This window comes from Schistocerca serialis, chromosome 4, assembly GCF_023864345.2.
Source record: "Schistocerca serialis cubense isolate TAMUIC-IGC-003099 chromosome 4, iqSchSeri2.2, whole genome shotgun sequence".
Classification (NCBI taxonomy): domain Eukaryota; kingdom Metazoa; phylum Arthropoda; class Insecta; order Orthoptera; family Acrididae; genus Schistocerca; species Schistocerca serialis.
The window spans coordinates 69,323,282-69,350,280 of NC_064641.1; the positions used below are offsets into that span (position 1 = coordinate 69,323,282).

General features: G+C 45.0%; 1 protein-coding gene across 2 annotated transcripts in view; it reads right to left on the reverse strand.

The window, feature by feature from the left end:
- Positions 1-21,525: 21,525 nt before the first annotated feature.
- LOC126473797 (U6 snRNA phosphodiesterase 1) overlaps positions 21,526-26,999 on the reverse strand; it is a 42,984-nt gene continuing 37,510 nt past the window's right edge. For both annotated transcript variants that reach the window (XM_050101074.1, XM_050101075.1), the window contains exon 5: positions 21,526-21,906. In XM_050101074.1, the coding sequence (XP_049957031.1) occupies positions 21,715-21,906 (192 nt within the window). In that variant the 3' untranslated portion in view covers positions 21,526-21,714. The remainder of the gene's footprint in view (positions 21,907-26,999) is intronic.

Here is a 26,999-nt window from a genome sequence, read left to right on the forward strand (position 1 = left end):
TAATTTATGTGGTATATATCTCTCAATTGCTGTCGATACTATCTCTTTGAAATCATTCCACAACTATTCTACGCTTACACGATCAGATCGGAAGGAGTGAAGACTGTCTCTTAAAATGGCGATAAGAGTATTTTTATCAGCTTTTTTAAATAGATGTACTTTTCATCGACTCCTTTCTGAATAATGAAAGGGTTGACTGGAGAGGTCCTGACCTTCGTCCGACCGAGAAACAACAAGGAACTGTGGCACTGATGGAAGAACTGTCTGTGGCTGAGACTCATTTAACTTTCGTTTGTGAGCAGACATAGTAGATGATGAGGAAACCATTGCGGAAGTATCCCCATGATTACCGGCGTCTCCGATGGCGCGCTCCTTCCTCGTGGGAACCCCTCTCTGAGGGCACTCCTGCTTTAGGTGATTGTTCATACCTCAGGTAACACCTCCCGAGAAACGGACGGAGGGACCAATCGGCACTTTCGGAAGGTACCAGCTTGGGTAATCACCCCTCCCTGGGCTTGGCCTTTACCAGGGGGTACGTATGTGTCCTACCTGTCTACCTGGGGGCGGGGAATTACGCGTTACTTCGTCACCGGCTGCGCATGGGAATGCCTGGGTCAGCCTTCAGACACGCACAGGGAGAAAGAAAGAGAAAAGGGGGGAACAAAGAAAAGGAAAGAAGAGAGGTCTCAGACGCTGCAGCGGAGAAGAGGGTAAAGAGAAGAGGCAAGCAAAAGAGAAGGACAAAGGAAGGACAGAGACTTTCCAGCAGGGAAAGTGAAGAAGAGAGACTGTCTTACAGTTACAAGCGTCCATGTCTGGACGTAGGCACAAAACATACTCACAGAGGGGGAGAAGGGGAAGGGAAGAGGCGGTGGTGGTGGTGGGGGGGGGGGGGATGGATGGGGGATGTGGAAAAGGAAGGTATGCAGCCCAGAAAGGAAAGAGGGCCGCACTAGCTCGGGGTCACGTGCTCACCACGCATGTATCCACAAAAGCGTTGTGGACCCCCTGGGGGGCCGCGAGGGGTTATGGGCATTAAAATCTCCCAGAAGTAGGGAAGGTTTAGGGAGTTGTTCAATCAGTGTAGCTAATACGTTCAGGGGTTCTGCACCATCTGGAGGAAGATATACAATGCAGACAGTTATTTCCTGTGTCGTCCTTATTCTGACAGCCACAGCTTCAAGAGGAGTTTGAAGAGGCACATGTTCACTACAGACAGAGTTTAGGACATAAACACAAACTCCACCTGACTCTCGATTATAGTCACTACGGTTATTGTGATATCGCTTGTAGCTGCGGAGGGCAGGGGTCCGCATTGCCAGGAACCAAGTCTCCTGTAGTGCAATGCGGATAGCAGGTGTAAAGCTTAACAGTTGCCATAACTCAGCCAGGCGGTGGAAAAAACTGCCGCAATTCCACTGGAGGATGTCATCATGAGACTGGGAAGGCATGGAACATTCAATGAGGCAGTTTATGCCTCAGTCACCTGCTGCCACCGATTAATTGCCTGAGCAGTCTATATCCATTGTGTGTGAGGGACTGGTGAGATATAGGTCCTCAGTGGACGCCAAAATCTCCACCCTATCCAAAGCCGCAGAACTCGTAGGTAGCGGTGGTGTGGGTGCCACCGCAATTTACTTGCTCTTAGAATTTTCTCGCTGCTCTTTGGGTTTCCCTGGCTGGGAGGACATCACTGGCTGAGTATCCAAGGCTGAGGATGAGCGTGAAGCCCTACGACCAGTTGCTTTTGGGCTCTTCAGCCACTGGCGGGTGTTGTCTTTCCCATTAGAAGAAACCGGGGAAGGGAGTGACCCAAAGGACCCCTTTCTAGTGAGAGAAGCCAAAGAAGACTTACATTTTTCCAGCTTAGAAGTGGGGATGGACGTCCCCAATGGTTGGGGGGCAGGGGGGGGGGGGAGGGATTTCTCCCGAAGTAGGTGGTGCAGAAGCAACAGGGAGGGAAATGCCTTCCGTAGCGGAGGCGTGAGATGATGCCATATGCACTGGATGCAGGTGTTCAAATTTTCTCTTAGCCTCTGTGCAGGTCAGTCTGTACTTGATGATTTTCCTTCCTTTCTTTCTGGAGAACCCTGCAGTCAGGTGAGCAAGGCAAATGGTGCTCTCCGCAGTTGACAGATGGGAGGTGGGGCACATGGAGTATTGGGATGTGATGGGCATCCACAAATTCGGCATGTGATGCTGGAAGTACAGCAGGAAGACATACGGCCGAACTTCCAGCACTTCAAGCACCGCATTGGGGGAGGGATATATGGCTTTACATCACAGCGGTAGACCATCACCTTGACCTTCTCGGGCAATGTATCACCCTCAAACACCAAGATGAAAGCACTGGTGGCAACCCTATTATCTTTCGGACCCCGGTGGACATACCGGATGAAATGTACACCTCGCCACTCTAAATTGGCCCGCAGCTCATCCTCAGACTGCAAAAGAAGGTCTCTGTGAAATATGATACCCTGGACCATATTTAAACTCTTATGGGGTGTGATGGTTACAGAAACATCCCCAGCTTGTCACAAGTGAGTAACTCCCGTGACTGGGCAGAGGATGCTGTTTTGATTAAGACTGACCCAGACCTCATTTTGGACAAGCCCTTCACCTCCCCGAACTTGTCCTCTAAATGCTCAACAAAAAACTGAGGCTTCATCGTCTTGAAAGATTCCCCATCAGCCCTCGAACATACAAGGTACTGGGGTGAGTAAGATCCACTGCCATCCTTATCCTGACATTCCTCCCATGGTGTGGCCAGGGAGGAGAATGATTTGGAGTCCAACTTCTGTGCATTGAATTGAGCTCACGATCGCTTAGAGACTGCTGGTGTTTCACCACCAGCAAGAGATGATGGACTATGCTTCATCGCATGTCATCCACCCTGATGCCAACCACTCTGACCAGGGCCCTCCCCACGGGCGCCACACAGCCGCAGCAAAGGCCACCTGGCAGGGTGGCCATTGCCGGGAGTCCCAATGCCCCAGGGTGATGGGGCATCTACCCCTTGGCATACATTGGGGGTTAACGGCGCAGGCATCAGCAGAGCGATCCGTGTGTGGTCAGGGGGCTACAACCAACAGTGTACATTGCGGCACCAACACAACAGGCTGTCTACTGTGCTGGATATCAGGTGCAAAAAAGTCCATGGTCATTGTCGATGCAGAAATCGACACTGCATAGTGCGTCATGCAAAACGGATGCAGGAAGGTGTCCTCGTCTGAGAGATGGAGAATGAGCGGGACTGAAATGTGACAATGAGAAACTGGGCTAAAGATCTCAATGCACGATGGACATGATGCACCTTGTATGGCGCCCTTTGCTCTTCGGGAAAATTTTGAAGAATGGAGGCCAAACCCTACAGGGGACCATCACAAAGGCTGAAATGAGTGAAACTCCTTTTAGTTGCCTCGTATGACAGCTGGAAATACCTCGGGCCTATTCTAACCCACAGATCCCCAAGGGGAAATGACTAACTGCACCTCTAAATGTGACAGTGTCTCCTGATGGTGGGGCATGCACTGAGTACCTTTTCTGCTGTAGTCATTGACAACAGTAACGTTACAAATTCACCTTATGAGAAACCATTTAGAAACAGGAAACATGCAGCATAACTGTTCTGGATCAGAGCAACATTTAGTCTGTGCCAGAGCATTACAGTGATGCTGTGAGTATATACACGATTTGTTCAGTCCTGCCTTGAATAATGAAGCAAAATCTCTGGATCACCAAGGAAGGCATATTTTAAGATCAATGAAGTCATTCCTAAGTGGTGATTTGAGCCACCACACTGGCAAAAAAGGTGTATTAGTACTCATGCTCTAATTCAAATCAATGTTTGGACAACAATTGTTCTCATGCACCATTCATGAATGGAAAGGGGGAAAAGGGGGGGGGGGGGGGGAGAGAGATGGAGGAGATCAGATACTGTTACCAGAAGTATCCTCTGCCGCACACTGTCAGGTGGCTTGTGGAGTATACCTGTACAGTAGTCCTGACTCAGAACTTCAGTCTTACCTAAGCACACCACAATGCCCAACAAAATCCAGTGGCAGGAGCTACAAGAGTGTCACTGCGCATCATGGACAGAGTTACTGCTGAAATTCTGAGAGCAAATTCTGTAAAGAGTTGGACAAGATATTACATCCTTCCTCATTCAGCATTGAAAAATTACCATAATGACAAAATTTGATAACTCAGAGCTAATATGGAGATTTGCCAATAATCAAGGTGCCATTTTTGCTTGAATATTATCAGCTGCCTCATCCATTGAAAATACCTATCAAATACATTCTGGTGACAAGCTGTGATGCCTTTATGTTAACTTAAAAAAGAATCCATATCTCCACGAAGGCCTTTGAGAGCTCGCAAAGACCATATAAGGCTTCTCACAGCACAAAAAAGGGTACTGTGTATTATGAACTACTCCCGTGTGTCCATCGCAGCTGGCATTTATCAACAACTTTTTGATGCTCTGTGGTCACAATACAGAAGAAAACAACCAAAAAAACTATCGAGAGTTGCTACTGCATTATACAGTTGCCTGTACTCTTCCAGTTCCACAAAAGAAGTTTCTCGGGAGTTTGGTTAGGAAGTCATCCCTTTTCGCTCTTATTCATCTGATCTTGCACCCTCAAATGTCTACTTCTTATGCTCTACATCAAACAAACAAAAAATGCCTTTATCTCCAAACCAATATGTTTATTCCAGTGTGAAGTCAAAAACTACCTGAACATTGTCATACTTCATAGATAACATGAGAGAGTATATTGTTGACAATTATGTGTGTCAAATGTTTACTTCTTGTAGTCAATAAACCAACAAAAACACTAATAGAAATTAATTAAACTTATGATAACCTTACAACAAAAGTCTAGTTTTGTAAAACTAAGTATCTGTAACATGAGCTTGCTCAACTCATTACAGATGAGCATGATATTGCACATTTTTTGCCTTGAAAACGTCCGTCTATATGCAGTTCAGTCATACTCAAGTAGCACTACAGAACTGCCTTGAAAGTAGGGAAGTGTGGCAGTGAGAGCAGCTTAACTAAAATTCACCTTGTCCATACAGAGATGTCTACGCTGAAGTCCATAAAATTACATATTCCAGCACTGCAAATGATATTTCCCAACTCAGTGTACAACTTTATGCCCATAATACATCACTTGCACTCCTGTGTTTCAGGGTGAGAAGAAAGGGCATCCATAAATAATCGAAATTGATCAGTATAATTTTTGTACTGTACTTATGCTCTTAAATACACATAAGTAACATTTTACACTGCAGATAGGTTTGATTCCTTTTCTTGCCTAATGGATGATTAAGTATTCTGGCAATACCATATTGTTTGTTAGTTCAACATAAAATGTAAAACAAAAACTATCAGATGGTGGCAACAATTTATCCATGAAATCCTATTTTTTTAACTTGTGGTGACGCACATTTTTACATTTTCCATCTTCACTTTTTTGCATTGGCTAAACAGTACAAACTGTACCATAGACTTCACTGGTAAAGGAATTCAAAAACATTTCCTGGTTAAAAATACACTTTCTCCCGGGCAAAAACATACTTTTTCCCTGTTAACTGACAGTATATTTTTTTCTCGGAACTGTATGACTTATCAGTCCTTTGAATGGTTATAGTTTTATACACGGGCATAGAATTTTCCAGTGCTTTAGAAAGCTAAACACAGGGGGAAAAAAGTTTTGGAAAGATCTACGATGTGCAACAACATGTACGCTGCGTATTTTTGTATTACAAAAGTATAAATTCGAATTCCACCAAACACCGCATTTTACTTTCCGAAGCATTGAAATCAAGATTGCGATGCGCTTTTGTAAGCCAGGCATAGCCCATGTCACGTGATCTCGCCAGCCGATGACAGCGGGTATTCAGAGCTTAGGACACGTGATGTAGTCAGCCAATAGCAACATCACTGTTAAGTAATGCGAACACACAAACAGAAAAAGTTAATGGTTTAAATTAATAAACACAGTGTTGCTACATGAAAAGCAAAGCAAAGCTTTCACATATAATATTGGTCTATAAGATTAATACACTGCAAGAGAGGCTAAGATTTCACATATAATGCTTTTTTATGCGCTTATTACAATTTAAGATGTATCACACAAATGTGCCAGTAAAATTTTTAACGACAACATAAATGTCTGATCTTCTGGGCTCGAAATTCATCTAAATGGCTCGTCATCAAAGAGTTGATTTTTAAATGAGAGTCAAATGCTCTGTGATTTAAGAAATTCATCGTACGTTCTCGCACATAGTTCAACTTCCGTAAACGGAAATTTACTTTGATGGCGACGCTTTTCAAACCACCATTCGGAACATTTTCCTGCGACCTGTTAGAAATAGGTTCGTTTCTGCAGTTGCCACAGCGCCAGACAGGCGTCACCGCGCTTGCGCAGCTACGATGTCGTAGGGAGACCGTATGTTCATACGTGTAAAACATTAATAGCTCTTACATTATGTCATAAAAGAAACAAGACATCAGAGGATACTCCAAGAGCTTAGGAATTCCCTGGCCCATACTAAAATGCCCACATTTAAAGTGCACATTCGTATGTCCAGATTCCCAGTGAAGTAGGCCACGACCTGATATTAAGTTTTTTAATGTGGTTATTGGGATGTAAATTTTCTTTAAGTACTGGTAGGCCTACTTGGTTATCTCATGTTTGGTTCTTTATTATGGCATAATGCAATACGTGCTAGAAGTTGAAAATGTGCACTTGAAATGCAGCGAACAGTGTGTGGAATTAAACACTTCGTTTCGAACATATTGTCTGCCTGAGCGGAAAAGCTTAATACAAGAAACCGACAAAAATAACTTCGTTGTTCTGCAAGGAAATTAATGCTTGACTGTCAGAAAGATGGAAATAAAATTAAATCTGCAACTAACAACACATTTTAGCCTTCCGTAGTTATGTGAATGGATTTTAATTCACTTGATAGCTCCTGGCCACAGACATCTGTTTTGTTTTCATTTGAAGTGAGAGCAGTAAACGAAGAGGAAACAGCAAAATCACTAAATGTATACACGGGTCACATGGAGACTACCCACTTCCCCACTACAGCTCAGACTGCTTTGAGCATCAGCCCCGGATCTACGATATTTCCGAACCGGGGCAATACCCCGTCATTCCCTCAAGTGTTTGAGGCAGGACGTAAAAAATCTTAAAAAATCGAATTTTCAAAAATATGTTCATTTTGTAGTGGACATCATTCTAAAGAGTCTGATGCATAAAACATATGTGTTCGAGGAAATGTAAGACACGTTATTTGGTCTTAAGTGTGCCAAAGTGCAGTGCCACACCTCTTCACACAGCTTTCTACTATCACACATCACTGTACTTTGCTCTGTGGAATTTAAACGTGTATATTTTGTAATGGATGGCATCAAACCATATTCAGGACAGTGGAAATTAAAATGTCCTGTGGTGCCTCTCCTGCTTACAGACGGCCGGTTTCACATCCTGTCCCTCTTTCAGAACATTTGCACTCTTTATTCTTTATTCCCTATCAGCACCCAACTTGCTGCTTTGTGTGACATAAAATTAAATATAGGATACATAAACCCAGTAAAGACATGAGACAAGCAAGACAATACACATTTCTTCAATCCTAAGCTCCTAGAATTTTTTCTCTCTAATCTTGCTACAGCTTCCCGATCTGATTACGTGTATTTTGTCACTGTCTGCTAGATAAAACAAAATAGGCCTTTCCAATACTGCTACAATTGTAACACACAACAAATAAACAAGACTGTTTTGGTAGAAAGTCTTTTTTGTAACGACAGAATATAATTCACGAAGTTGGTTGGTTGGTTGGTTGGTTGGTTGGTTTTGGGGTTTGATGTGGGCTAAACCTCGAGGATATCAGTCCCCTGTTCCAAACAGACATACTTGTAAAAGGCCTATACAGTAAAAGCATAACCTCTACACCCAGAGGGAAGGAACACCAAAAGGTACAGAGCTAAAATGAACACCGCAACTACACAAAATAGAGGACACTTAAAAGAAGCAGAGGAAATAGTTGACTACAGTAAAACAGAATACAGTGGTTGATGGATCAGGTAAAAGGCAACCACTCAACTACAAACTAAGAACCTCCAGGTGGAAAGCATTGATAGAGGTACCAGCATAACTTGTTACCATAAAAGACACTATTTTGCTATCCACGTCACAATTAAAAGACTCTGAAGTGGGTGTAGCCTGAGAAATCATGCAAGAGTGCCCACACTAGAGTGAGTGACAAAACCCAGCTGCACGGATAAAACGTAAAACTGAGTCAGCTATAGAAGCAACGTCACCGAGTATTAAAGGAAGTGCAGCTGGCTAAATTAAAGGACTGCCGCAAGGGGGCTAAAAGGGGGCAGTCCATCAGAAGATGGACCACTGTCAACCCTGCATCACAGCAACACTTGGGCGGGTTCTCACAGCGAAGGATATAGCTGTGGGTCAACCGCATATGTCCAATTCAGCGATGGCAGAGAAGAACTGAGTCCCTATGCGTGCTCCTCAAGGATGAGTTCCATATGGCCGTGGACGACTTTACCATGCGGAGCTTATTTGGCGTGTTCAAGACAGACCATTCAGAGCTCCAGACATCGCGGACCTTGTGATGTAGGGCTGACCGGAGGTCCCTTTCCACGAGACCAATCTCCAGAGGTGGCGAAGTGGTGGCCTGCCTGGCCAACCGATCGACACGTTCATTTCCTGGAATGCCGATGTGGCCTGGGGTCCACACAAACATCGCTGAACGACCACACTCGGCGAGAGCAAAAACAGCATCTTGAATACCATGCACCAAAGGGTCCCGAGAAAAACACTGGTCGAGCACTTGCAATCCACTCAGGGAGTCACTGCATATGACAAATGACTCCCCAGGGCAGGAGGAAAGGTGAGCGAGTGCACGATAAAGAGCAACCAGCTCCGCAGTGGGAATGCTACTCAACGTAGTCGCCGTGGATGAAAGCAAACCCAGTGCGTCCATCGACCACAGAACCATCGGTGTAGACTACATCTGCTTCGTGAAACGAGGCGAGAAGAGCCATGAGTTGTTGACGAAGACTGGCAGGTGGAACGGAGGACTTGGAGTCGCAGGACAAATCCAAGCAAAGCTGCAAGTGAGGGAGGGACCAAGGAGGGGTAGAAGAAGAGGGCCGGAAGGATGGAGGAAGGGGAAAGGACTAGTGACGAGAGACGGGAACAAACGCGAACCGCAATTGGGAGACCAGACCTAGGCCGCAATCGTGGGGAGGGGAGTGCAGAAGACGGAAAAAGGAGCCTGCGGTTTGGGTGGTCGGGTGATGCATGGACGTGGGCAATGTATGACGCAAGCAATTGTTGTCGGCGGAATTGTAGGGGAGGGATTCCAGCTTCTACAAGAAGGCTAGTCACCAGACTAGTGCAGAAGGCACCTTTCACCAGTCTGATGCCACAATGGGGAATCGGGTCGAGGATCTGCAACGTTGAAGGTGCTGCGGAGTCGTACTCCATGCTCCCGTAGTGAAGACGGGACTGGACTAAGGCCCTATAGAGCTTAGGAGGGTTGTTTGTGCAGCCCTCCCCAAACGGTGCGGCTGAGGCAGCGAAGGATGTTGAGGTGCCGCCAGCACCGTTGTTTAAGCTCACGAAGATCAGGTGTCCAAGTGAGCTGAGCATTAAAAAGCATGCCAAGGAAGTGATGCGTGTCCTCAATTCGAAGGAGTTCATTAGCAAGGTAGAGCTCTGGATGGAGGTGGACTGTTCGACGATGACAGAAATGCATCACTCAGGTCTTAGAGGCTGAGAACTCAAAACCATGGTTGGATGCCCAAAAATGTGCCTTACGGATAGCTCCCTGCAGCCGCCATTCAGAGACACTGATGCTTGGGGAACTTTAATAAAGACAAAAGTCATCAGCATGTAGAGAGGAACAGACAGATGAGCCCACCACAGCCACAAGACCATTAATCACCACCAAAAAGAGGGGAACACTTAGAACCGAGTCCTACGGGACACCGTTCTCCTGAATATGAGCAGAGCTAAAATAAGTGCCAATTCTAACCGGAAAGGAGCGATTGGAGAGAAAAATCCGTAGAAAAATCGGAAGTGGACCACGTAAGCCCCATTCGTGCAGCGTAGCAATGATATGATGGCGCCAGGTGGTATCGTACGCCTTCCGAATATCAAAGAAAACAGCAACTAGATGTTCTCGCCGAGTAAAAGCTGTACGAATAACCGACTCTAGTGAGACTATATTGTCAATCGGTGAGCAGCCCTGACGGAAGCGCCCCCCCCCCCCCCCCCCCCTGTTGCTGGGCTAGGAAGCCCCGAGCTTCGAGGATCCACATGAGCCACCGACTCACCATCCGTTCCAGGAGTTTGCACATAACGTTGATAAGGCTGATAGGGTGATAGCTATCAACCACCAGTGAATCTGCACCAGGTTGGTAACGCTATCCTGCCAATGAGTTGGGAAAACGCCACCCTCCATCCAGATGCTGTTTAACAGGGCAAGTAATTCACCCTGACAGTGCGCCGAGAGATGGCGAAGAAACTGGTTGTGGATTCGGTCTGGACCTGGAGAGGTATCGGGGCAAGTTGTAAGGGCACTTTCCAACTCCCATTCACTAGAAGGGATGTTGTATCGTTCCCAACGATGTGTGCGAAACGACAACTGCGTACACTCAGCCTGCTCTTTAATGGCACAGAATATTGCGCTGTAGCCTGCTGTCGCGGAACTACGAGCAAAAAGTACTCTGCCAGATGTTCGGCGATGGCGATTGGGTCAGTACAAAGTGTACCCCGAAGAGAAAGGCAAGGGACAGACGCATGAGGGTGAAAGCCAAAAATGCGCCGAACCCGTGACCACACCTGAGATGGGGAGGTGCGAGAAGACGTGGTGGCAACATATCGTTCCCAGCAGTCCTGTTTGCTCCGCCGGATTAACCGCCGAGCCCAGGCCCTCTGCCGTTTAAAGGCAACCAGATTCGCTAAAGAAGTATGATGCCAGTGTCATTGCAGGCCTCATCGGCGGTCCTGGATAGCTTCTGCAATCTCGGGTGTCCACCAAGGGACTGACTTACGCCTTAGCGTACTTGAAGAACAGGGGACAGTTGCCTCGGCAGCAGAAACTGGCCATAGTAACCCCGTCCACTGTCAAATCAATGTCACCAGGAATCGGAGCAATGGCCATAGTAGCTGAGGTGTAGGCTGCCCAATCAGCTCCACGAAGAGACCATTGTGGCAGCTGGTCAGGGGGTTGGAATTGAAGAGAAACCAGGATAGGAAAGTGGTCGCTACGACAGAGGTCGTCGTGAACCCTCCAATTAGGTATGGAAGAAGACCTGCGCTACTAAGAGATAGGTCAATGGCCAAGTATGTGCCATGAGTCAAGCTAAAATATGTGGGAGCACCAGTGTTAAGGAGGGAAATGTCCTGGTGTGCCAAGAGAGCCTCAACGTTCCTACCCTGGCCCGAGATCTGGGCCCCACCCCATAAAGGGTGGTGGGCATTAAAGTCCCCCAAAAGGAGGAATGGCGGGGGGAGCTGGGCGAACAAGGCAGCTAGGTCAGCAAGAGGGACAACCCCACTCAGGGGAAGGTAGAGGGAACAGATGGTAAGCTCCATTCCTGCCCGGACTCTAACAGCCACAGCCTTGAGAGCCGTGTGAAGTGGCATGGGGGCACTAGGAACAGTGGCAAGAACATAAACACAGACACCCTGTCATATTCTACGCGGTTCTTATAGTAACCCCGGTAGCCACAGAGGGAGGGGGTCCGCCGAACAGGAAACCAGGTTTCCTGTAGGGCCAGACAAGTGGCAGGGAAGTGGCACAAAAGCTGTTTCAACTCAGCAAGGTGGTGGAAAAAACCATGGCAATTCCATTGAAGGATAATGGTATCCGACTGTGAAGACATGAAAGATCCTGGGGGGGATAGGTCATGCCTTAGAAACACTCGCCACCACCAATTGCGAAGTAGCCTGATGAACTTCATTAGGAGCTGCGGGTCGAGCAAAATCTAGCTCCTGAGTGGACGCTAGGTGCTCCACATCATCTTCAGGTGCCGTGGTAAACTCCCTTTCTGTCTCTATGTCCTCCTCCTTGTGCTTTTTCTTCTTTTTGATAGGGTCTCGCTTGTCCCTCGGTTTATCATGCTGGGTGGGCTTTTCCGACCCAGTCTCATGGACCGAGGAAGACCTGGAAGCCCTACGGCCCTCAGGTGGTGGCATTTTCCGCCACTGGCTGACATCTGGAGGGGCAGTAACCGTGGCAGAGAGGGCACCAAGCGATCCTTTCCGCACGAGGGGAGCCGGCGGAGGCGGGCACTTCTCCGGCTCAGAGGTGGGGACTGAAGTCCCCAAAGAAGGAGGGGTTGGCACTCCCGATGTTGAAAACAGGGGAGCAGCGGAAGAGGCTGTTCCCTCAATGACAAGGGGGGCAGGAATAGACGGCCGGGCTGGAGGGCCCACAAAAAGCGGCTGAGCTTGGGGGCTCATCGCCAGGGATGGCGACATTGAAGCTGCTGCAACATACGTCGATGAAATGCGCACAGGGTGAAGTCGGTCGTACTTGCGTTTAGCCTCTGTGTAAGTGAGCCTGTCCATGGTCTTACACTCCACAATCTTCTGTTCTTTTTGATAAACCGCACAGTCTGACGAGCAAGGTGAATGTTTCTGTCCGCAGTTGACACAAATGGGGGGCAGCGAACATGGGATGGGAGGCACGTCCACAATCCCGACAGGTAGGGTTGGCGTCACATCTCGATGACATATGCCCAAACCTTCAGCACTTAAAGCAGCGCATGGGAGGGGGGACGTAAGGCTTAACATCACAGGGTGTCACCCTCGAAAGCCAAGATGAAGGCGCCGGTGGTGACCTTACTATCTGTAGGTCCCCTGAAGACATGTCATACAAAGTGGATTCCGCGGCGTTCCAGATTTGCACGGAGTTCTTTGTCAGACTGCAACAACAGGTCACAATGAAAAATAAGTCCCCGAACCATATTGAGGCTCTTATGAGGCATAATGGAGACTGCAACATCACCGAGCTTGTCACAAGCAAGCAATGCCCGTGCTGTGCTGGAGATGCTGTCTGTATGAGGACTGCTCCAGACCTCATTTTAGACATGCCCTCAACTTCTCCAAACTGGTCCTCTGAATTTTCCACAAAAAACTGAGGCTTTGTGGTCAGAAATGAGTCCCCATCTGTTCGGCTGCAAACCAGAAATCAAGGAGAATACGTCTCACCAGGTAATTTAGACTGCCGTTCCTCCCCTGGTGTGGGCAGGGAAGGGAACGATTGAGGGTCATACTGTAAAGCATTGAACTTTCCTTTCTTAGAGACTCGTGCTTGCGCACTATTCGTATTTCCTTTCATGGTGGTCCTACGAGCAGCTAGGGAAAGGAATGTTCACCCAGACAGAGCCCCACTTGCCTGGGTACACCTAATACAACCGGGAGGGCCACAGGTTCCCCAGAGGTCGCCCACTACCAACTGTTCTACCTCAACAGCTATGCATCTCCTCAGCTCACAGCACACCTTGAGATTGAGGTTTTTTTATATAGGGTTAGACCATCCTTGCGAGCCAGGCAGTTAAGCCAAGATCCCCGGGCTCTGTACCGTACATCGTTTCACCGTCGCACCTTATAGTGGTCGTTGAAGCACGCTCCGACTTACGGTATTGAGGACTTGTGGTGCTTCCCAGTCCCCAGCTCAGGGACCCCGGGGTCGCCAAGACCGTACCCAGCAACTAAATGCTGAGCACCCTGAGGAGGTGGAGGTTATAATCAACAACCGAGCTAGGTTAATAATTGGCTCCTTTTACCAACCACCCGACTCAGCAGCATTAGTGGCAGAACAACTGAGAGAAAATTTGGAACACATTTCACATTAATTTCCTCAGCATGTTATAGTCTTAGGTGGAGATTTCAATTTACTAGATATAGACTGGGACACTCAGATGTTTAGGACGGGTGGTAGGGACACAGCATCGAGTGACATGCTGAGTGCACTATCCGAAAATTACCTCGAGCAATTAAACAGAGAACCGACTCGTGGAGATAACTTCTTGGACCTACTGATAACAAACAGACCCGAACTTTTTGACTGTGTAAGTGCACAACAGGGAATCGGTGATCATAAGGCCGTTGCAGCATCTCTGAATATGGAAGTTAATAGGAATATAAAAAAAGGGAGGAAGGTTTATCTGCTGAGCAGGAGTAATAGGAGGCAGATTTCAAACTACCTAACAGATCAAAACGAAAATTTCTGTTCCGACACTGACAATGTTGAGTGTTTACGGAAAAAGTTCAAGGCAATCGTAAAATGCATTTTAGACAGGTATGTGCCGAGTAGAGCTGTGAGGGACGGGAAAAACCCACTGTGGTTCAACAACAAAGTTAGGAAACTACTGCGAAAGCAAAGAGAGCTTCACTGCAAATTTAAACACAGCCAAAACCTCTCAGACAAACAGAAGCTAAACGATGTCAAAGTTAGCGGAAGGAGGGCTATGCGTGAAGCGTTCAGTGAATTCGAAAGTAAAATTCTATGTACCGACTTGACAGAAAACCCTATGAAGTTCTGGTCTTACGTTAAATCAGTAAGTGGATCGAAACAACATATCCAGATTGAAACAGAGGTTGACACGTGTAAAGCTGAAATACTAAATACCTTTTTCCAAAGTTATTTCACAGGGGATGACCGCACTGCAGTTCCTCCTCTAAATCCTCACACAAACGAAAAAATGGCTGACATCGAAATAAGTGTCCAAGGAACGGAAAAGCAACTGATATCACTCAACAGAGCAAAGTCCACTGGACCTGATGGGATACCAATTTGATTCTACACAGAGTATGCGAAAGAACTTGCCCCCCCCCCCCCCCCTCCTAACAGCCGTGTACCAGAAGTCTCTAGAGGAATAGAAAGTTCCAAATGATTGGAAACAAGCACAGGTAGTTCCAGTTTTCAAAAAGGGTCGTCGAGCAGATGCGCAAAACTATAGGCCTATATCTCTGACATCGATCTGTTGTAGAGTTTTAAAACATGTTTTTTGCTTGTGTATCATTTCATTTCTGGAAACCCAGAATCTAAGCTAGGAATCAACATGGATTCTGGGAACAGCGATCGTGTGAGACCCAACTCGCTTCATTTGTTCATGAGACCCAGAAAATATTAGATACAGGCTCCCAGGTAGATGCCATTTTTCTTGACTTTCGGAAGGCGTTCAATACAGTTCCGCACTGTCGCCTGATAAAGTAAGAGCCTACGGAATATCAGACCAGCTGTGTGGCTGATTTGAAGAGTTTTTAGCAAACAGAACACAGCATGTTGTTCTCAATGGAGAGACGTCTACGGACGTTAAAGTAACCTCTGGCGTGCTACAGGGGAGTGTTATGGAACCATTGCTTCTCACAATATAGATAGTGTCGGAAGTTCCATGCGGCTTTACGCGGATGATGCTGTAGTATACAGAGAAGTTGCAGCATTAGAAAATTGCAGCGAAATGCAGGAGGATCTGCAGCGGATAGGTGCTTGGTGCAGGGAGTGGCAACTGACCCTTAACATAGACAAATGTAATGTATTGCAAATACATAGAAAGAAGGATCATTTATTGTATGATTATATGATAGCAGAACAAACACTGATAGCAGTTACTTCTGTAAAATATCTGGGAGTATGCGTGCGGAACGATTTGAAGTGGAATGATCATATAAAATTAATTGTTGGTAAGGCGATACCAGGTTGAGATTCATTGGGAGAGTCCTTAGAAAATGTAGTCCATCAACAAAGGAGGTGGCTTACAAAACACTCGTTCGACCTATACTTGAGTATTGCTCATCAGTGTGGGATCCGTACCAGATCGGGTTGATGTAGGAGATAGAGAAGATCCAAAGAAGAGCGGCACGTTTCGTCACAGGGTTATTTGGTAAGCATGATAGCTTTACAGAGATGTTTAGCAAACTCAAGTGGCAGACTCTGCAACACAGGCACTCTGCATCGCGGTGTAGCTTGCTGCCCAGGTTCCGAGAGGGTTTGTTCCTGGATGAGGTATTGAATATATTGCTTCCCCCTACTTATACCTCCCGAGGAGATCACGAATGTAAAATTAGAGAGATTAGACGCGCATGGAGGCTTTCCAGCAGTCGTTCTTCCTGCGAACCATACGTGACTGGAACAGAAAAGGGAGGTAATGACAGTGGCACGTAAAGTGCCCCCTGCCACACACCGTTGGGTGGCTTGCGGAGTATAAATGTAGATGTAATAAACGGTCACAATGCCCGTATAGTACTAGGGACAGAAAGTTGGCTGAAACCAGACGTAAACAGTAATGAAATCCTAAACTCAGATTGGAATGTATACCGCAAAGACAGGCTGGACAGTGAAGGGGGAGGCGTGTTTATAGCGATAAGAAGTGCAATAGTATCGAAGGAAATTGACGGAGATCCGAAATGTGAAATAATTTGGGTGAAGGTCACCATTAAAGCAGGCTCAGACATGGTAATTGGATGTCTCTATTGGCCCCCTGGCTCAGCAGCTGTTGTGGCTGAGCACCTGAAGGATAATTTGGAAAATATTTCGAGTAGATTTCCCCACCATGTTATAGTTCTGGGTGGAGATTTTAATTTGCCGGATGTAGACTGGGAGACTCAAACGTTCATAACGGGTGGCAGGGACACAGAATCCAGTGAAATTTTTTTAAGTGCTTTACCTGAAAACTGCCTTGAGCAGTTAAACAGAGAACTGACTCGTGGCGATAACATATTAGACCTTCTGGTGACAAACAGGCCCCAACTATTTGAAACAGTTAACGCAGAACAGGGAATCAGCGATCATAAAGCGGTTACTGCATCGATGATTTCACCCGTAAATAGAAATATTAAAGAAGGAGGAAGATTTTTCTGTTTAGCAAAAGTGACAAAAAGCAGATTACAGAGTACCCGACAACTCATCACAAAAGTTTTGTCTCAAGTACAGACAGTGTTGAGGATCAGTGGACAAAGTTCAAAACCATCATGCAATATGCGTTAGACAAGTATGTGCCAAGCAAGATCGTAAGAGATGGAAAAGAGCCACCGTGGTACAACAACCGAGTTAGAAAACTGCTGTGGAAGCAAAGGGAACTTCACAGCAAACATAAACATAGCCAAAGCCTTGCAGACAAACAAAAATAATGCGAAGCGAAATGTAGTGTGAGGAGGGCTATGCGAGAGGCGTTCAATGAATTCAAAAGTAAAGTTCTATGTACTGACTTGGCAGAAAATCCTAAGAAATTTTGGTCTTATGTCAAAGCGGTAGGTGGATCAAATCAAAATGTCCAGACACTCTGTGACCAAAATGGTACTGGAACAGAGGATGACAGACTAAAGGCCAAAATACTAAATGTCTTTTTCCGAAGCTGTTTCACAGAGGAAGACTGCACTGTAGTTCCTTCTCTAGATTGTCGCACAGATGACAAAATGGTAGATATCGAAATAGACGACAGAGGGGTAGAGAAACAATTAAAATCGCTCAAAAGAGGAAAGGCCGCTGGACCTGGTGGGATACCAGTTCGATTTTACACAGAATAAGCGAAGGAACTTGGCCCCCCTTCTTGCAGCGGTGTACCGTAGGTCTCTAGAAGAGCGTAGCGTTCCAAAGGATTGGAAAAGGGCACAGGTCATCCCCGTTTTCAAGAAGGGACGTCGAACAGGTGTGCGGAACTATAGACCTATATCTCTAACGTCGATCAGTTGTAGAATTTTGGAACATGTATTATGTTCGAGTATAATGACTTTTCTGGAGACTAGAAATCTACTCTGTAGGAATCAGCATGGGTTTCGAAAAAGACGGTCGTTTGAAACCCAGCTCGTGCTATTTGTCCACGAAACTCAGTGGGCCATACACACGGGTTCACAGGTAGATGCCGTGTTTCTTGACTTCCCCAAGGCGTTCGATACAGTTCCCCACAGTCGTTTAATGAATAAAGTAAGAGCATATGGACTATCAGACCAATTGTGTGATTGGATTGGAGAGTTCCTAGATAACAGAACGCAGCATGTCATTCTCAATGGAGAGAAGTCTTCCGAAGTAAGAGTGATTTCAGGTGTGCCGCAGGGGAGTGTCATAGGACCGTTGCTGTTCACAATATACGTAATTGACCTTGTGGATGACATCGGAAGTTCACTGATGCTTTTTGCAGATGATGTGGTGTATTGAGAGGTTGTAACAATAGAAAATTGTACTGAGATCCAGGAGGATCTGCAGCGAATTGACGCATGGTGTAGAGAATGGCAATTAAATCTCAATGTAGACAAGTGTAATGTGCTGCGAATACATAGAAAGATAGACCCCTTATCATTTAGCTACAAAATAGCAGGTCAGCAACTGGAAGCAGTTAATTCCGTAAATTATCTGGGAGTACGCATTAGGACTGATTTAAATGGAACGATCATAGAAAGTTGATCGTCGGTAAAGCAGATGCCAGACAGATTGATTGGAAGAATCCTAAGGAAATGCAATCCGAAAACAAAGCAAGTAGGTTACAGTACGCTTGTTCGCCCACTGCTTGAATACTGCTCAGCAGTGTGGGATCCGTACCAGACAGGTTTGATAAAAGAGATAGAGAAGATCCAACGGAGAGCAGCGCGCTTCATTACAGGATCATTTAGTAATCGCGAAAGCGTTACGGAGATGATAGATAAACTCCAGTGGAAGACTCTGCAGGAGAGACGCTCAGTAACTCGATATGGGCTTTTGTTAAAGTTTCGAGAACATACCTTCACCAAAGAGTCAAGCAGTATATTGCTCCCTCCTACGTGTATGTCTCGAAGAGACCATGAGGATAAAATCACAGAGATTAGAGCCCACACAGAAGCATACCGACAATCCTCCTTTCCACAAACAATACGAGACTGGAATAGAAGGGAGAACCGATAGAGGTACTCGGGGTACCCTCCGCCACACACCGTCAGGTGGCTTGCGGAGTATGGATGTAGATATTGATGTAAATACATCTAGAAGATAACATGTAATCTTTCTTACCTGTTATTCGTTTATTTCCACTCCTGTAGTCTGAATCTATGGATTTCGCTACTAATTATAACAACACTCATCATTCACAAACCCAATCAACCACACAATCAGACAGCGGTTGGTTCATCCATTCGGCCTTACTCCGCTCAGCTTGTATAGCCCCTTTTGTCTGCAGGAAAGTTTGTTTCTACGTGCGACGAACATTCCCCTGACAGAGACATCATGTACACTATGCACGCATTCACAAATCAACTTACGATTCATTCAGAAATCAACTTAGAATGTGTTCAAAATCGTTCAGAAACCAACAGGGATGTGTTTCAAAGTCATACGAATAATCGATAGACTAACGTCCGCTGGATGCTAGGCGCTTTGTGAAACAAGGTTTTTTCCCCCCTCAAGAATATGAATTCGCCACCCTCCTAGATGTGGGCCTGCTGCGCATGCGTGAATCTGGCAGCCTAGGTGCTCCAGTAATATTTTTCCCCGTAGCATCTACCTGCAACTGCTTACACAGCCAACAGTTACATTTCTGTAGCCAGAAGCAGGAGAAGGTACTACTCAACTGCGCATGCCCATGATCCCGCTCGTAACTGCTAAAAGGAATCTAACGTAAACAGTTGTGACGTGACACTTATCGGAGGCAATTTGAGGCATTGCATAGTCTTCCGAAAGCCTTTGATACATTTTGCTGTTGGCAGACACTTGTATGAGCACTTTGTTTTGTTGTTGTGTATGGCGCATTTCCTTTGCAATTTAAGTTTTATTTTCGTTTTTCTCTCGTTCGTGTTTTATTGCTGCAGTATTATTCTGCAGTAGCAGGTTACAGTAATATCCTTTGTTAGAGTATCGATCCTTACCAGTCAAAATTACAAAAATTTAACTCAAGACAAAAACAATGAAAAATTCCCGGATTTCTAAAAAATCCCCAGGTTTTTCCGGTTTTCTCCCGGATGAAAAAATTCCCGGGTTTTTCTCGGATCTCCCGGTTGTTCCGGGTCGTATACACGTTGAAAAATCTGATTTCGTAAGTTCATTTTAATACTGTATCATCCATTTCAATATCAGTTTGGTTCACAAACAACTTGACAAGATTTTGCTCCCGTCTATATATTAATTTTTTTTTTTCATTATCTGCAGTTCATTTTAACGAGTGTTTTTCTTTGTGAGTTCCAAATTCTGTATAACTATTACTCAATAGTCTTTCCAAAAATTCTTTGATTTCATTTAACTTTTGCTTCAATTCAGTCTGAATTTCTTTTTAACAACACTAACAAGGGAACCTCCCCATCGCACCCCCGTCAGATTTAGTTATAAGTTGGCACAGTAGATAGGCCATGAAAAACTGAACACAGATCAATCGAGAAAACAGGAAGAAGTTGTGTGGAACTATGAAAAAAATAAGCAAAATATACAAACTGAGTAGTCCACGCGCAAGATAGGCAACGTCAAGGATAGTGTGAGCTCAGGAGCGCCGTGGTCCCGTGGTTAGCATGAGTAGCTGCGAAACGAGAGGTCCTTGGTTCAAGTCTTCCCTTGACAGAAAATTTTACTTACTTTATTTTCGCAAAGTTATGATCTGTCCGTTCGTTCATTGACGTCTCTGTTCACTATAATAAGTTTAGTGTCTGTTTTGCGACCGCACTGCAAAACCGTGCGATTAATAGACGAAAGGACGTGGCTCTCCAATAGGAACCGAAAACATTTGATCACAAGGTCATAGGTCAACCGATTCCTCCGCAGGAAAACACGTCTGATATATTCTATACGACACTGGTGACGGCTTGTGCGTCACATGACAGGAATATGTTATCGACCCACCTAACTTGTACACTTAGCGAATGGGTAAAAAGATTCTTCTACCTAGCCCAATTTAGGTTTTCTTATGGATGTGATAATCACTCCCAAAAAAGTGATGAAAACAAGAGTTTGTCACATAAACTGAAAATAAAAAATTAAACTTTTCACTCAAGGGAAGACTTGAACCAAGGACCTCTCGTTCCGTAGCTGCTCTCGCTAACCACGGGACCACGGCGCTCCTTAACTCTCATTGTCCTTGATGTTGCCTATCTTCGTATGGACTACTTAGTTTGTATATTTTGCCTTTTTTTTTTTTTTTTTTTTTTTCATAGTTCCACACAACTTCTTCCTGTTTTCTCGATTGATCTGTGTTCAGTTTTTCAAGGCCTATCCACTGTGCCAACTTATAACTAAATCTGAGGGGGGTGCGTGGGGAGGTTCCCTTGTAAGTATCTGTTTCCACATAGAGCGGTAATGAAGATGCGCAATTTCAGAAAGAGCTAGTTAGAGATAGGTTTTTCCCTGTACAAAGCTGAATTTAATGCCCATATTTTGCTATGTAGATTTTGACATTTTGTTGTTTTTGTTCCTGCTGTGTAAATGAACTTTATTAGTGAAAAATCAGCCCTCCACCCCTGCCCTTGCAAAACATAACAGAAGATGGTACACAGAAGAAGAAGAAGAAGAAGAAGCAGAAAGTAATTTAGGAAATATAATTTGCTGTGGTACCAGACTGAGTATAAAATTTTTTCTTCTTTGTAACAATTGTGGTGATTGCTCACAGAACAAACTACTACATATTACTTACAAAATTAAATCTTAACTGTTCTAGAAGTTTTCACACATTATGTCTCTGAAAATACACAATATAAGAAACAAAAAGTAAATTTATGATTGTAGCTGAAATGTAAAATATTTATTTCCAGTTTTGCACATGAGTTTCTCTACGTCTATGTGCCATTTATCTGGCTGTGCTTGACGAAACTGTTGAAACACTACGTCAAGCTGTGGTACGAGAGTAGAAATCGGTTCTGTAAGGTCTCCAAGACACCATCCAATGCTCAAGTGAAATGACGGATCCTGGAGAAGAAAAGTTTTACCAAAATATTATTGATAATTTACTTTTGCAAAGTATTTCTTGCCAGAAAATCTTATTTTCTAATGTAAACTATGGAAGATTTAAAGCAAGTAAGCACTAGCACCTTGTACATAAGATAATACTGTCCCAATTAATGCAAGGGATATTTTAAATCAAACTTCAGCCTCAGAAAAATTAAAAACAGTATTTAATTTTTGTATGTTTACATAAACATATACAATTAACAATGACTGCTTGTGTCTGTGTATGTGCGGATGGATACGTGTGTGTGTGTGTGTGCGCGCGCGCGCGCGCGAGCAAGTGTATACCTGTCCTTTTTTCCCCCCTATGGTAAGTCTTTCCGCTCCTGGGATTGGAATGACTCCTTACCCTCTCCTTTAAAACCCACATCCTTTCGTCTTTCCCTCTCCTTCCCTCTTTCCTGATGAGGCAACAGTTTGTTGCGAAAGCTTGAATTTCGTGTGTATGTTTGTGTTTGTTTGTGTGTCTATCTACCTGCCAGCACTTTCGTTCGGTAAGTCACATCATCTGTGTTTTTAGATACAATTAACAATACAGTTATACGGGAACAAAGAGGCAAAAACATAACAATGAAGGCAATTTTTTTTTTACTATTCTGTGAAGAGCAAGGTCAGCATAGTTGAAAGACTGGCTGTAAAAAAAAAACTGGACAAACAGGAAGGAACGAAATCCATTCAAACCAAGGTTATTACAGAGAGAGAGAAAGAGAGAGAGACAGAGAGACCACCTTGGATGGGATTCAAGTGCTACTGTGGCAAGTGAGCAGTGAACTGAGTAATAGTACTGAGCCGTGCTCCGGCTCGCGTTTGTGCCGTTGACAGGTTGGCGTCGTGTATTCGGACTGTGATCTCTCGTTTCCTTAGTGCGTTCACTGGCGCCACTACGTTTGCTCACTTTGTCTGTCTGTGAGTGGCAGCAGTGGCATTTAGCGAGTATTGTGGTACTATCTTTGGAGCGACCTCTAGTATTTCCGGGTCATCATGTGTCGGAGTTCAGTCAGTTGGGATGGAGCAGCAGTGAGGTCTGACAGCGTCAGTACTCGCTAAGCGAGCTGGCGATATATGCACTGCCCAACGGAAGGATGTGGTTGCAAGAGTGCATGACCACGTCGATGGTCCGGATTCAGCAAGTTTAAGTTGAATGGATTGTTATATTCGAGTAGTGCAACTTTCACTAGTGTGTGTGTGTGTGTGTGTGTGTGTGTGTGTCCGTCCGTAAAAGTGACCTCATGCCATCAAGCTGTCAGTTGGCGGTTTATACTCCGACATTTCCCTTGCCTGACTTGATTGGCAACGACCATTGGTTTGTCGTTCGGTCAGTCGTCTCAGTGGACAACGTGTATCTGGTCTTTTGACCGTTTCTGTCTTTGTAACGTTCATGTGTATGTGCAATTAGTCTTGTTGCTGTATAGTGACTGTTTTAGCAATGTTTGAGTGCCCGTTTTTGGAATTGTCTTATGTGGTTCCCCGTGCATCTAGTCAGATTTTGAATAGGCGGTTTGGTCTTAACCCTGTCTGCCTACTAGGATTTGGTGGAACCAACTTGTGTAATTAAATGCTTGTCATTTGATGGTAACTGTTATTCTATTGTGATATTGGTTACCACATCTTAGGTGGATTTTGCGAGTGTGCTGGCTGGTGTTTAAGCTGCCCCTAGTTTGAGTTGCCATCCTGTTAAGTGAGCATAACTCTTGGCTGCCTGTCTCACCGCTTACGCAACTGTAATGACTTTTCTCAGGTCGATCCTTGGAGCACTGTCTGCGGGTCACTCCCCTTTTTTTTGGTCTGTTTGTGTCAATTGTTTAAAAATAATGTTTTGTTTAAATTATTCCTATTGCTTGTGGCATTCAGCTGACAAATAATTTGAATTCTTTCTTACTAAGGCCTTCAGCCGTCAGTGTAGCTTGCGGATGAAGTACAGCTTCCTTTATCCCCTCAGACCAGAAAACAGGGCATAAAAAAAGAGAGACCAAGCCCAGCACCACTGCTTTGCAATGAAATGAAATTTTCAATTCTGTTAATAAGGGAACACTTACAGCACATCAACAAGCCAAAACATTGTTGAGATTTTGGGCAAATCCTTCTTCTGACTTAGCAGAAAATGCAAACAAACACACACACCTGCATAATTGCTATAATATGGAGACAAGGTTGGAAACTATGAAGTGTGTAATAACACATTTTACGAACTGACATGATATCTTTCTCTAAACTAAATTGTGCAGTATAAAATCGTCAATAATTCTAAAACTCAGTAGTATGTTTAGCTGACACAGAAAAGTTAAAAAATCATGTTGAATGAAAACACCTGTATTCGCAGTTTCCTTGATTTTGTATGACGCTATTAAAAGCTAACTAGCATATCATTACACACTATAACAGTAAGTTGTGCAAATGTTAGAAACAAACACTATACTGTAAATAAAAAAATTAATATATTTTTTTTTTTATTTCTTATGCTGTTAAACAGCTTTTTCAATTATGGATGTGAAAAACTTGCATCCACGATAAAGAAAACAACGTACTAATTTGTAACTGTCTCTGTAATTAAATGATATGCACAAAATAATGAAAACATAAGAGTTGTGACTGAAAATTAACTTATGTATCAAATACAACAATATATCTATTTCACCAGCTGTTTTAGACTATGAAAGTCGGGGCTTCAAAGGCAGCCAAAGTACTACTTCTGGTGGTAAAATAGGTAAAAACCGTATCATTTCATTAGAACTTTTATTATGATTAGTTGAGTTGCAGGCAGGCTCACTGAAAAGACCCTCCCCCCACCCCCTGTCCCCATCTATCTCCAGCTATTGTGTTCATGTGTGTGAGCTGTGCTTGTCTGAATGTGTGCATGTGTGCATGTTTTTTATTTCAGAAGAAGACCTGGCTGAAAGCTTAAATATATGGCAGTCTTTTCACTGTATCTCTCTGTGAATCTATGTCTCCTCTGTACAGTGAGCAGCACTCTATTCTTTTCAAAATATTATTGTTATTTTATCCTAGTATTTCCATTGTTTCATTATAACTTCTATGGCTGGCTCGTTGGTTTAAAAGAGGGGGGAAGGGACCAAACTACGAGGTCATTGGTCCCTTGTTCCTAATAAAACAATGCCACAAGTGTGAGAATAAACCAGAAGAGATATATAACACAAAACGGAAAGAAAGGGAAAACCACAAGAATGAAAGAAAAGCAACGAACACTAAAAGGAACAAAAGAGGACAAGAAAACAAGAAACAGAAACACCAAAAATGGAAGAGAGTAAAAAAAGAAAGCAGATTTCAGTGGCTGGCCGACCACGAGAGTAAAAATGAAAAGCCAGCCACTCCGCAACACATTAAAACCTCCACCCTAAAAGAACGAGGGTGGAGGACACAGAGGGACAAAGGACATGAGCTAAAACTTAGATCAAACGATAAAACCCACCCTCATAAATAAAATGTAAAACTAAATCAGCCAACGAGGCGTTGTCAGATAAAATGAGTGGCAACGAGTCCAGTAGCCCAAGATTTCGTTGCTGGGCATTAAAAGTGGGACAGTGGACCAGAATATGGGCCACTGTCAACCGGGTGCCGCACCGACACAGACGGGTCTTCACAGCGCAAGAGGTAACCATGGGTCACACAAGTGTGGCCAATGAGGAGCCAGCAGAGAACAACTGATTCCCTGCGAGAGGCCTGCACGGAAGACTTCCACACATTCGTAGTCTCCTTAATGACACGCAGTTTGTTGTGCATACTGTAATGCCATTCCGTCTCCCAAAGCCGAAAAACCCTGCGGCACAAGTCAGAATGCAGGTCACGCTCAGAGATGCCCATCACCACAAATGGTTTCTGCGTAGCCTGTTGGCAAGTTAGTTGCCTGGGATGTCGACATGTGCTGGAGTCCACAAAAAAACTGAACAACAGGACTGGTCCAGGGCATAGATGGACTCCTGGATGGATGCCACCAAAGGTAGCACTGGTCGAAAGTGCATGAGATATGGCCACCAGTTCTGCAGTGAATACACTGCAGCCATCGGGCAAGGAATGCTGTTCAATACAGCCTCTGTGGACAAAGGCGAAGCCAATATTACCATCAGCCATCGGTGTAAACCACTCAAGAGCCCCGGAACACTTCAAGAATCGAGAGGCACTAACAGCGGAGAGCCACAGGGTTAACGGAGTCCTTAGGGCTATGCGGAAGGTCCAGGCGAAGCTGCGGCCTAGGTGTGCACCATGGAGGTGTACGAGAATGGACCTCGAGGAGAGGTGGTGAAGGTAAGGACTCCAGTTCAGACAGAAGCGATCGCATGCAAACCGCAATCGTTAGCCCTGACCTGGGCCACCTATGCGGGAGGTAAACCACTGTGGTTGGGAAAAGAAGATGGTAATTAGTATGTTCAGGAGAGCTATGAATGTGTGCAACGTAACTGATCTTCAATGAAGGGACTCAAGCCTCCACCAATACGCTTGTCACCTGACTCGTCCTGAAAGCTCCTGTCACTAGTCTAACTCCGCAATGGTGCAATGGGTTGAGCAAACGCAATGCTGAGGGCGCAGCCAAACCAAGTGCTGCCAACACTTCCGTTTAAGCTGATGAAGATGATGAAGTCAAGTCAAACGAGCATCGAAAACCAGACCTAAGAATCGATATGTCTCCACTGCAATGAGGGGATTGTCATTAAGGTAAAGTGCTGGTTCCGACAGAAAAGCATGAGACACATCTTCATGGTGGAAAACTAGAAGCCATGGGCTAGAGCCCATGACTGCATCTTGTGGATGGCTTCCTGTAGGCGACGCTCAGAAACACCAGTACTGGAGCAGCAGTACGAAATGCAGAAGTCATCTGCATACACAGAAGGTGAGATGGAGGGCCCAACAACTGCTGCTAGACCGTTAACAGCCATTAAAAATAGAGAGACACACAATACAGAGCCCTGCGGGACTCTATTCTCCTGGATATGGATGGAACTATGGGAGGCACCAACTTGGACACAGAAAGTACGGAGTGACAGGAAGTTTTGGATAAAAATCGGGAGTGGGACCCAGAGACCCCACTCATACAATGTGGC